Source organism: Pteropus vampyrus, unplaced genomic scaffold (assembly GCF_000151845.1).
Source record: "Pteropus vampyrus isolate Shadow unplaced genomic scaffold, Pvam_2.0 Scaffold723, whole genome shotgun sequence".
Taxonomy (NCBI): Eukaryota; Metazoa; Chordata; class Mammalia; order Chiroptera; family Pteropodidae; genus Pteropus; species Pteropus vampyrus.
This window is the reverse complement of record NW_011889504.1, coordinates 155,686-167,948: the sequence shown is the minus strand read 5'-3', so window position 1 is coordinate 167,948 and position 12,263 is coordinate 155,686. Positions and strand designations below refer to the sequence as shown.

The 12,263-nt window shown below is 37.0% G+C and overlaps 1 protein-coding gene across 4 annotated transcripts in view; it reads left to right on the top strand.

Annotated features, from left to right (window-relative positions):
- The window catches only part of LOC105309340 (butyrophilin subfamily 1 member A1-like), a 49,941-nt gene extending 43,634 nt beyond the window's left edge, over positions 1-6,307 (top strand). For 2 of the 4 annotated variants that reach the window (XM_023526154.1, XM_023526152.1), the window contains 4 exons: positions 3,200-3,220; positions 3,298-3,324; positions 3,451-3,477; positions 5,641-6,307. In XM_023526154.1, the coding sequence (XP_023381922.1) occupies positions 3,200-3,220; positions 3,298-3,324; positions 3,451-3,477; positions 5,641-6,170 (605 nt within the window). In that variant the 3' untranslated portion in view covers positions 6,171-6,307. Of the gene's footprint in view, positions 1-3,199; positions 3,252-3,297; positions 3,325-3,450; positions 3,478-5,640 lie in introns of all 4 variants that reach the window. The other 2 variants (XM_023526153.1, XM_011385465.2) reach the window with 2 other exon arrangements.
- Positions 6,308-12,263: the final 5,956 nt, after the last annotated feature.

Sequence of the window (12,263 nt, the reverse complement as noted above, 5' to 3'; positions counted from 1 at the left end):
TTTTTTTTGATTAGTTTGTTCTTTTTATTCCTTAGATGCTGCATAAAAGTGAAATCATACAGTGTTTATCTTTCTCTGTCTGACTTAAATACCTTCTAGGTCCATCAAAGCAGTATCTTTTTCCATCTTCTTCTTTTCAGTCTGTGTGTGTCTTTGAATCTGAAGTGTGTCTCTTATTGGCAGAATGTAGGGGTCTTTTTTTTTCCTTTCCATTCATCCGCCCTCTCTTTTAGTTAGAGCACATAAATCTTTTCCATTTGAGGTACTTATTAATAGGAATGTAGTTGCTACCATTCTTTATTCCTGTTTTTGATACATGTTTTCTTTTTCTTTATAAGAAATCCTCCAACATTTTCTGTACTACTGGCTTGGTGGTGATATATTCCTTTAGCTTACTTGTGTCTGGGAAGCTCTTTATCTGTCCTTCAACTCTAAATGATAGCTTTGCTGGATAAATTATTCTTCATTATAGATCCTGGGTCTTCATCTTGTCAAATATTTTGCCAAGCCTTTCTGTCCTGCATAGTTTCTTTTGAGAAATCAGCTGCCAGTCTTATGGGTGTTCCCTTGTAATTAATTATCTGCTTTTCTCTTGCTGATTTTTAAGATTCTGTCTTTGTATTTAACCTTTGGCATTTTAATTATGATGTGTCTTGGTGTGGGTCTCTTTGGGTCACTGATATTTTAGAATTTTCTGAGCTTCCTTGGGTTATATTTCATCAAATAGCTGCTCAACATCTTGATTTTCTTCAGATATGCCAATCAGATGGATATTTGGACCCTTAATAGTGTCCCATATGCTCTTTAAATTATTTTTATAGTCTTGGCATCTCAGCTCTTGCCATTCTGATAAGTGTCCTTGGCTTTCCCATTCTCTAGATAGGGCATTTGATCCTCTTCTTTATTCACTTTGTTTGTTCCTTTGTTTATTCCATTTAACATACTTCTGATTTCAGATAATGTGTTCCTCATTTCAAACTGGTTCCCTTTTATAATTTCCTTTTCCATTTTTATGTTTTTTATGAAGTTCTCACTGAATTTATCTACACTTCCAAAAAGTTTGTTAAGCATCTTTATAACCAGTGTTTGGAACTCTGCATCTGTTAGAGTATTTGACTCCATTATATCAGGATCTCTGTTCTGTTCTCTCATATGGCTTCTACTTCTTTGTCTTCCCATTTTGGCTGCCTTTGCATGTCTGTTTCTATGTACTATGCAAAGCTCCTAAGTATCTCGGTCTTATTAGTGTGTATTTGTGTAGCAGGTGTCCAGTGGCACAGTCCTGAGAGGGGTTCAGCTGCGGGCCAAATTTAGCCCAAGCCTCTATCTGTCCTGGACCACCTGTTAAGATTCAACAAGCAACCCACAGATGCTGTGCTTGTAGTTGCCTCAAAAGGCCATACCAGAAACTGATGCCAGCTGCTTCCAGTGTGAGTCTAGGTGCTGCTCAGCAAGGAGCACCTGACCTGCTGAGGCTATACCTGGATGTGGCTTCAGTGAGGCCGTAAGTTGGGGGAGGCAATGTTTTAGGGAATCTTCTGGTTGGAGTGACCTCTGTTATCCAGTTTGATGACTTCATGGCTATGGTGGTGCTGTGTCCCCTCACTGGGAGAGGGGGGAGCTCAACAAGGAACAATGGATACTTCCAGCACTTCTGTACAGAGTGAGTCTCACCTGGGCCCTCACTCCAATAATGTCTCCTATAAGTCCCTGGTGTCCTCTGTGTGCAGCCGAATCAGCACTGGTGCTCGGAGTGAACAAGTCCATCACCGAGAAAATCCACCCATGATGCAGCTCCTTTAAGAGTCTTCTGCCACTGCCATTGCCACAGCCTCTATCTCACACAGCTGCTCGAGACCAGGCAGCCTCGTGTCCTCACCCCATCCTACCTTCTGCTGTTGCAGGGTGCTTTCTTGGATTTCTGCCAAGTTGTATGGCTTGTTCCTCTAGATCTCAAGTGATTTTTTCTTTCTGCTGTTCCTTATTTCTGTCACAACTTTGCTTTGGTCACCAGATTGATGAACAGAACCTCTGTCATCTATGTCATTTTTTTTCTTCTTGTATGTGTGTTTCTATTCGGTTTTTTGAGGGTTTCAATCTCCTTGCTAAGAACTCATTCTGCTCATCTAGTTGTTTTTTTCAGTTCCTGAAATTGTTGTAATGATTCGTTTTGGATCTCATTAAGTTTTTTGAGAAATACCATCCTGAATTCTCTGTCATTTAAGTCACATATTTCTATGTCTGTAAGCTTATTTTCTGGAGATTTTTCTCTTCCTTTTTGCACTGCCTTGTCACCTTAGTTGTTCATGGTGTTTAATGGACTATTTCTTTTCTTGGGCATTCAATGGAAGTGTATTCTGCTTTTCCTCCAGAAAGGTTTATTATATAAGAGTCTCTCTAGCTGTTGCAAAGAAGGCGTTTTTCTTTTGGTTTACAGTAGGTGGTTCTATGCCTCTTGGATCCCTGTTTTACATAAAGCCTTAATAATGTCTTTATCTCCCCTTATAGATGTTTAACAATGCTTACTACCCTCGCTTTCATTTCCTGTCAGTGTTAGCAACAATTTCGGTAGCTTTTACTCCGATTCCCCTGGGGCTCCGTGGTTTTCAGTCTCTGAGGATATGTGGGAGGGTGGAGAGGCGGAACTTTCTGGGGTGGGAGTGGGGGCTGTGGCTCAGCTCAGTTTTGCAACTGTAGCTGGTAATAATCAACTGTTGTTTCTCTGCTGTCCCACTTCTCTGCTTTTTGTCCTGATGTCTGTGCACTGCCACCTGCCACGTGGAGCTCACAGCTCTCCCAGGCAGGACTATTCACGGAATTTGCCATACCTTTTCCCCTCTCCCTCCTCCTGCAGGGAGCTCCAGCTATAAAAGGCAGTTTCTTTGTTTCTCCCAGTCCACCACCCAACACCTGGGGTTATGTCCTGTGGTAGTTTTTATGCACAGATCCCACACTCAGACGTACTGGTGTGCAGTTTGGGTGTTTTTTGTTAAGTTTTAGATATTCAGCTTGTTGTTTCAAGGGGAAAGATCTGGAGACATCTCTCTCTGCCATGTTTCTGATGTCACCCATTGTTTTTTGTTTGTTTGTTTTGGGGGATTTTTTTGCTCCAATTAATTGCATGTGACAACATCAGGAAGCGAGCCTAGTTAGCAACTCTAAACAACTCACAAGGATTTGTCTCTGCTTTGTATTTCAGGAAAGCTTCATGAAGAACTTGGTAAATGGTGGTTTTATGTGAGCATAGGTAGGTAAGTGTGTTTCACAGCAAACTCTCACTGCATCTTGTTCTTTCAGAAAAAAGAAAGCTCCTGGGAGAAGAAGGTAAGTGATGAAAATGGCCACCTCAGGTGTCTCCACTCGGTGACCTTTTGACTCCTCACCTATTTCCTGTTTTATTCATTGCTAAATCTTGGTTTGAAGGTGTAATATCTATAACTTTTTTTTTAGGATTGAAACTTGCTCGGTGTTATGCAGGTAACTAAAGACAAGAGTATTTGGATATTGATTCTTAGTTTTAACTCACACAATGGAACACTAGAGCAGGGCACCTGCAACACACACGCACACACACACACATACACACACACACACACGCACACACACACATCCCTTTTTTCTTTCCAAACCTCCGATTTTATTATGCTCTTTATTGAGTAGTTTATAACTAAAATTTTAACTAATTTAATTGCTAATTTGCATATTCTTAATATCTTTCAAAGTCTTTTCATCTATGGTTTCAAGTATATTAAAATAATCTTGATAAAAAAATGAAGTGGTATTATTATCTCTAACATCAAGTCCAAGAATTCTGAGATTTCAGGATAAGATTATTTTTGTATGTTGGCATTGAGATTGTAGAGTCAAATTAGAAACAGAGGTCAGCCCGAGGCCAGATCCTGGGAATAGCTCAGATAATGTGGAAGAAATTCAGAGTCAGGCAGGGATTTAGGTCCTAAGTGCAGCCCTTGAGTGTGGCTGCAGAGAAAGACTACAGATTCAGCAGACAGATCTGACGCCTAACTAGAATGGAATGAGAAAGCAAGCAGAAAAGAGAAAAGACCAGCATTTGTAGTAGGTCCAGGTGAATTTGCCTGATGGGGCTTCCTTAGCTAAGATGTCATGTGTTTGTCCCATAACCTTTCCCCTTTCTTTTATCAAATGAAAAAAAGCAATGGTTCTGTGAGACCATGACTTACCTGATATGTCACATAGCTGACATGTATTAGAGTCAGGGTTGCCCAGGGTTGACCCCAGGCCTTCTAGCTGAGAGAAAGTGAAATAAAGGCAGTTGACACTCATCCATGTTAGGCCAGTGATACAATGACAAAAAATTGTATATGAGTCACAATCAGGTGTTCCTCATTTGACTTGTCAAATTGAAGCTATTTTTTCCTTTAGGTTAGCTTTGACTTCTAAAAAATTGTCAAATTTTTGGCCTCTGTTTGACAGTAGAAATAAAAAGTTTGTGTTACATTTTTTCAGCTTTGCATTAATTATTTTAAATATAGTATCTTTATTTGATTCCCACAAATACACTGAGGAAAAAAGCCCAGGTATTAATATACTGTTTTATAAACAAATATAGGATGAGTATCCTTAAGAGGCTTCTCCCAGGTCATATAACTAATTGGCATAAAATCTACCTTCATTAGACAACCTGATAAGCATAATTTCCAGTTGAATCGAGTACAGTGTATATGCCATGCTCTGCTTTGAGAAAATGCCCATGAGCCAGTGAAATGCAATGGCTTCGAGGCACATATTTCTGTATTTACAGTGCTAACATATAACAGGCTTTATTTATTTTCACTTTACTTTAATAGTAATGGATTTTTTTGTTTGTGTTTACATTAATACAACTAAAATTTACTTTTACTTCTATGAAAACTTACTCCCAGGAGAAATACCTTAGCTTATATTTATAGAATCCTGTGTGACTAGGTAAATATCTAGATCACTTTTAGCTCTGATTCATGTGTTTATATACTTTTAACACTTTAAAAATAATTTTTGAAGTAATGTATCTATAAATTTGAATAATATGAAAGCATTTTTAGGAAAAATAATTCAGTAAATTTGGTTAAATTCCATCAAGTGATTTAAGGCAGATTTTAAATTTATAAAATGCTGATATTCAATGTAAAATATATAATGATTTTTATTCTTAAGTCATAGATTGAATCAGAGAGATATGGGAGTGAATCCAAACACTGATAGATGTTAGTAATTACAATTGGACAAGCTTCCCTAAACTTCTGTTGTCTCAACTACAAAATAAGATAATTCTCCTTTCCATTGCTTATAAATTAAATATTTATAAGTGTGCTTTAAACATCACTAGGCACATAGTAGGTATTGAAAGTAATATTAGCTATATTCGAAAAGTATTTTAACTAGAACAAATCTGTATGTTCAGATATTCATTTTTTACTTTCTGGACAAATCCTCCTTATCAAGTTTCAGGTGCTTGAGTTGGTGAATAGAGGTGGTATGAGAAGGGTGACCTGAGGTGCAGAAGCATCTTCTCCCTGAGGAAAGCTAGAGGAAGATCTAAGATCGGGAGGGCTCTGCGTATTCTGCAAATTACTGTTGCTTGTTGTTAATCATGACCCAAACTGGCAAAATGTGCTTCCACAGAGGGCGTTACTCTGGACCGAAAAACAGCTCACCCATATCTCCAGATTGCAAAGGACAACAAAAGTGTGAGAGGAGGGGATGTCTTCCAGGATCTGCCCAAGTGCAGGCAGCGGTTTGATACCCTGGTGTGTGTATTGGGTCAGCAGATTTTCTTCAAAGGTAAACACTACTGGGAAGTGAGTGTGCAAGAGAAAATAAAATGGACCTTAGGCATTTGTAAGGATTCTGTCTGTAGACAGGGGGAAATCCAGCTGTCCCCAGAGGTTGGGTTCTGGACCTTATGCTTAAATAAAAAAAATGACTACCAGGCCCTTGCAAATCCACGGGTGCCACTCCATCTTGAAGAGTCTCCTGAGATTGTTGGAATATTCCTGGACTATGAAGCTGGGAGGGTCTCCTTTTATAATGTGACCAGCCTGACCCACATCTACACCTACAGAGAGTGCTTCAGAGAGGCTCTGAGGCCATACTTCTATCCTGGCCCCCTCCACAATGGTCAAAATGGACACCCTCTGATCATCCAGAATTAGGTTGTATCGATAAGCCACAAGTAGAAGATGCATCCTGTGACTGACAAAAATTCTCCCCATTTGACTCTGCTGATATTTGAGATTTATATATACTAAATTCAATATTTGTTTCAGAACATTTAAAATTCTAAACTTCTTCCTTCTAATAAATGTAAAAATTATTTTGAGCCATAAATTATATATTTTTATCATTTTAGTCACCGATACGCCTATTTCTTAATAAACAAGAAATGCCTATTAATTTGAATTTTATGCTATAAAATTTATTTTGATGACATTTCAGAGCCACAGAACATAAATACAATTCCCAATGGAGGCATCTGCCTGTGTGATAAAAGAAAGTTACCCCTCAGTTGATTACTTATGAGTATGACTTTTTCTTCATTTGTGTATTGAGACAGATGAGGGCAAGGGCTTCACTCCTCATTCTGAGGACATTAGCTTAAGCCCATACCTTATTGATTTTGTTTCAACACAGAGAAGCATATTTTAGAGTTCTAAACCAGGGCTATGTACTGTTCATCGCCACTCCTCTCAAAGAGAAACTTCAAGTGAATACCGCTTCAGCTCCTCGTTTCTTTATCTCTTCACATCAATGCAGTTTTGAAGTTTAAATTATTGTAATCTTCAAATTAAAATAACAGTGGCATTTATTCATCTACTCAAAAAGTACTTATTAGATATATAGGTATTATAAACATCCAATATCTATAACATTGTAGATTATCTATAACAGTAACTATGTAGCTAGCACTGGCAATAAATTGGTAAAAAATGACAGTCACAAATTTCAAAATGTTGGGTAGTAAAGGAGAAACGTATTCAGATATAGAATGATGGTTGGTTGTTTTAAATCTGTTCATCTGGAAACTCTGACTAAGAAAGTGATACATTTAAGATGTAACTTACTACATGTATAGCTGAGAGCATTCAATTCAGAATATGTGAAGTGTAGAAAGTATGAGCCTGGATAACAAAGAAAAGAAAACTATGAGGAAAGGTGTATTCAGGTCTTTACCCATTATTTAATTGGATTATTTGATTTTTTGGTGTTGAGCTGTATGAGTACTATATGTTTTGAATATTAACCCCTTATCAGATTATCATTAATAAATAGCTTCTTCCAATCAGTAGGTTGTCTTTCTGTTTTGTCGATCATTTCCTGTGTTGTGCGAAAATTTTTAGATTGATGTAGTTCAATTTAATTATTTCTTTATTTTTATTATGGTGACATTAACAAAATCTAATAAGTTTCAAATGTGTGTATGTATATATATACATACATATATATATATATATATATATTACATTGTGTGTTCATTGCCCATTATTAGATTTCTTTCTTTCACCACATATTTGACCAGCTACCTCCTGTATCACCCTACCCTCTGGTAACCACTAGTTATTGTCCATATCCATGAGTCTTTGTTTGCTTGTCATGCTTGTTTGTTGCTTTTAGGTTTATATCCCACACCTATGTGATATCACGTGGTTTTCAACTTTTTCTGTCTGGTTTATTTCATTTATCATAATTATCCCAATATCCATCCATGTTGTCACAAATTGTAGTATTCCATCTCTTCTTATAGCTGAGTAATATTCCATTGTATATATATGTACCACATCTTCTTTATCCAGTCATCTATTGTAGGTCACTTCAGTTGCTTTTGTGTTCTGGCCATTGTGAATAATGCTGCTATGAACATCGATGTGCATACATCTTTTTGGGTAAGTGTTTTCAAGTCTTTTAGGTAAATATCCAGGAAAGGGATTGCTGGATCATATGGTAGATCAATTCTTAGTTTTTTGAGAAATCTCCATACTGTTTTCCATAGTGGTTGTACCAATATGCAGTTCCACTAGCAGTGTATGAAGGTTCCTTTTTCTTCACATCCTCTCTAACAACAGTTATTACTTGTCGTGTTGATAATAATCATTCTAACAGATGTGAGATGGTATCTCATTGTGGTTTTGATTTGCATATTCTTAATAGCTCATATGTCTAGTGGCCATTTGTATGCCTTCTTGGGAGAAGCATCTGTTCAGGTCTTCTGCCAATTTTTTAAATTGGATTGTTTGTTTTTCTGTTGCTATTGAATCATATGAGTTCTATGTATATTTTGGATATTAGACCCTTATCACAGGCATTGCTTGCAAATATATTTTCTCATTCGAATGGTTGTCTCTTTACCTTGTTGACAGTTTCTTATTGCTGTGCAGAAGCTTTTTAGTTTGATATAGTACCATTCATTTATTTTTGCTATTACTTCACTTGCTTTTGAGATCAAATTCACAAATCCTCTTTAAGTCCAAGGTCCATGAGTTTAATACTGATGTTTTCTTCTATGTAATTTATTGTTTCAGGTCTTATATTTAGGTCCTCAACCAATTTTGAGTTAATTTTGGTGCATGGTGATAAACAACAATCTAGTTTCATTACATGATCATATCAATAGATGCAGAAAAAGCCTTTGACAAGATACAACATGCCTTTATTAATAAAATACATACAGAAGGAAAGTACCTTAACATAATAAATGCCAAATATACATAACATAATATACATAATATAAACATAATATATGACAAATCCTCAGCCAACATACTTAATGGTGAAAAACGAAAAACTTTTCCTCTAAGATCAAAAACAAGACAAGGCTGTCCACTGTCACCACTGTTATTCAATATAACATTGGAGGTCTTAATGAGTGCAATCAGGCAAGAGAAAGAAAGAAAAGGCACTCAAATAGAAAATGAAGAAGTCAAACTCTCACTATTTGTGGATGACATGATTCATTTTTTTAATTTATTTATTTCAATTAGTTTCAAGTACACAGTCCATTGGTTAGACATCTATATAGTTCATAAAACAATCCCCCCAATTGCTCCCTCCCTCTCTGACCCTTGACCTAGGCAACATTTAATGCTATCTGCATTCCCTATGTCATGCTCCCCATCCCTGTGACCATCCATCAGCTACTGATTTGTACTTCTTTAACCCTTCACCCCATTCTCCTAGTCCCCAAACTCCCCCTCCTCTCTGTCCATCACCAAATTGTCCACTATATTTGTGAGCCTGTTTTTGATTACTTTGTTCTTTTTGTTCCTTAGATGCCTTATATAAGTAAAATCATACAGTGTTTATCTTTCTCTGTCTGACTTAAATACCTTCTAGGTCCATCAAAGCAATATCTTTTTCCATCCCCTTCCTTTTCATATGTAAGGGGGTCTTGTTTTCTTATCCTTTCAGTCACTCTATCTTTTGGTTGGAGTACTTAATTCTTTTCCATTTAAGATACTTATTGATAAGAATGAGGTTGTTACCATCTTTTATTTCTGTTTTTGATACATGTTTTTTTCTTCTTAAAGAAGACCCTCCAACATTTCCTGTAATACTAGCTTGGTGGTGATAAATTCCTTTAGCTTATTTTTGTCTGAGAAGCTCTTTATCTGTCTTTCAACTCTAAATGATAGCTTTGCTGGATAAATTATTCTTCATTGTAGATCCTGGGTCTTCATCCTATCAAATATTTTTGCCAAGCCCTTCTGTCCTACAAAGTTCTTTTGAGAAATCAGCTGCCAGTCTTATGGGTGTTCCCTTGTAAGTAACTATCTGCTTTTCTCTTGCTGCCTTTAATATTCATTCTTTGTATTTAAACTTTGGCATTTTAATAATGATGTGTCTTGATGTGGATTTCTTTGGATCCATGGTTTTTTGGGGTTCTCTGAGCTTTCTGGAGTTGTATGTCTATTTCTTTCACCAGATTAGGAAAGTTTTCCATCATTATTTCTTCAAACGGCTGTTCAACATCTTGTTTTCATTCAGGTGTGCCGATTAGATGGATATTTTGACCTTTAATAGTGTCCCATATGCTCCTTAAATTATTTTTATAGTCTTGGCATCTCAGCTCTTGCCATTCTGATAAGTGTCCTTGGCTTTCCCATTCTCTAGATAGGGCATTTGATCCTCTTCTTTATTCACTTTGTTTGTTCCTTTGTTTATTCCATTTAATATCCTTCTGATCTCAGATAATGTGTTCCTCATTTCAAACTGGTTCCCTTTTATAATTTCCTTTTCCATTTTTATGTTTTTTATGAAGTTCTCACTGAATTTATCTACACTTCCAAAAAGTTCATTGAGCATCTTTATAACCAGTGTTTGGAACTCTGCATCTGTTAGAGTATTTGACTCCATTATTTCTGGATCTCTGTTCTGTTCTCTCATATGGCTTCTACTTCTTTGTCTTCTCATTTTGGCTGCCTTTGCATGTCTGTTTCTATGTACTATGCAAAGCTCCTAAGTATCTCGGTCTTATTAGTGTGTATTTGTGTAGTAGGTGTCCAGTGGCACAATCCTGAGAGGGGTTCAGCTGCAGGCCAAATTCAGCCCAAGCCTCTATCTGTCCTGGACCACCTGTTAAGATTCAACAAGCAACCCACAGATGCTGTGCTTGTAGTTGCCTCAAAAGGCCATACCAGAAACTGATGCCAGCTGCTTCCAGTGTGAGTCTAGGTGCTGCTCAGCAAGGAGCACTTGACCTGCTGAGGCTATATCTGGATGTGGCTTTGGCAGGGCCCTGAGTTGGAGGAGATGGAGTTTCAGAGAATCCTCTGATTGGAGTGACCAATGTTATCCAGTTTGATGATGGCTCAGCTATGGTAGTGCTGTGTGGGTGCACTGGGAGCAGAGAGGGCTCAACAAGGAACAATGGATACCGCCAGCACTTCTGTACAGAGCTAATCTTACTTGGGCCCTCACTCCAACAATATCTTCCTGTAAGTTCCTGGTGCCCCCTGTGTGCAGCCGAATCTGCACTGGTGCTCAGAGTGAACAGGTCCATCACCGCGAAATTCTGCTCATGGACACAGCCCCTTTAATAGGCGTCTGCTGCTGCTGCAGCCTCTGTTTCACTCAGTTGCTCAAGACCTAGCAGCCTCGCATCCTCGCAGCCCTGGCCTACTTTTTTGCCATTGCAGGGTGCTTTCTTGGATTTATCCTTAGTTATATGGCTTGTTCTTCTAGATCTCAGGTGATTTTTCCTTTCTGTTGCTCCTTGTTTCCATCACAACTTTGATTTGGTCACCAGAGGGATGACTTCTATCGTCTATGCCATTTTTTCCCTCCCCCAACATGATTCTTTATAAAGAAAACCCTAAAGACTCATAAAGAACATTACTAGAAATAATAAGCCAATACAATAAAGTTTCAGGATACAAAATCAATGTTCAAAAATCCATAGTGCAACAAAAGGAATAAAATACTTAGGAATAAACATAACAAAACATGTGAAGGACCTATATAATGAAAACTTATAAGACCCTATTAAAGAAATTGAAGAAGACACAAAAAAATGGAAAGACATTCTGGAAGAATCCAAGAACAAGTTAAAATGACCTTATTACCTAAAACATTCTATCAATCCATTGGCACTTTTTAAAAATAATACAACAACAAAATCTTCAGATTTGTATAGAAGGAAAAAAGACTTTGAATCACCAAAGCCTTTTTTGAAAGAAAGAAAAAAGAACAAGGCTGGAGGTATCTCTCTGACTGACTTTAAATTATAGTACAAAGTGACAATAATCAAAACAGCATGGTACTGACATAAAAACAGATACATTGATCAATGCAACAAAATAGAGACTCCCCAAATAAATTCATATCTATATGCTAATTTAATATATGACAAAAGAGGCAGGACCATACAATGGGGTAGAGACAGTCTCTTCAATAAATGGTATTGAAAAAAACTGGACAGGTATATGTGGAAAAAAAAAATAAAGGAAACTGAACCACCTTCTTACACCATATACAAAAATAGACTCAAAATGGATTAAAGACTTAAATATAAGACTGAAACTATAAAACTTCTAGAAGAACACTTAGGCAGTAATCTCTCTGATATTGCTACTAGTAATTTATTTTTAGACATATCTCCTTGGGCAAGAGAAACAAAAGAAAAAAATAAACAAATGAGACTACATCAAACTAAAAAGTTTTTGCACAGCAAAGGAAACCAGCAACAAAACAAAAATACAACTGACTGAATGGGAGAAGATATTTGCTTATGCTATATTTGATAAGAAGTTAAT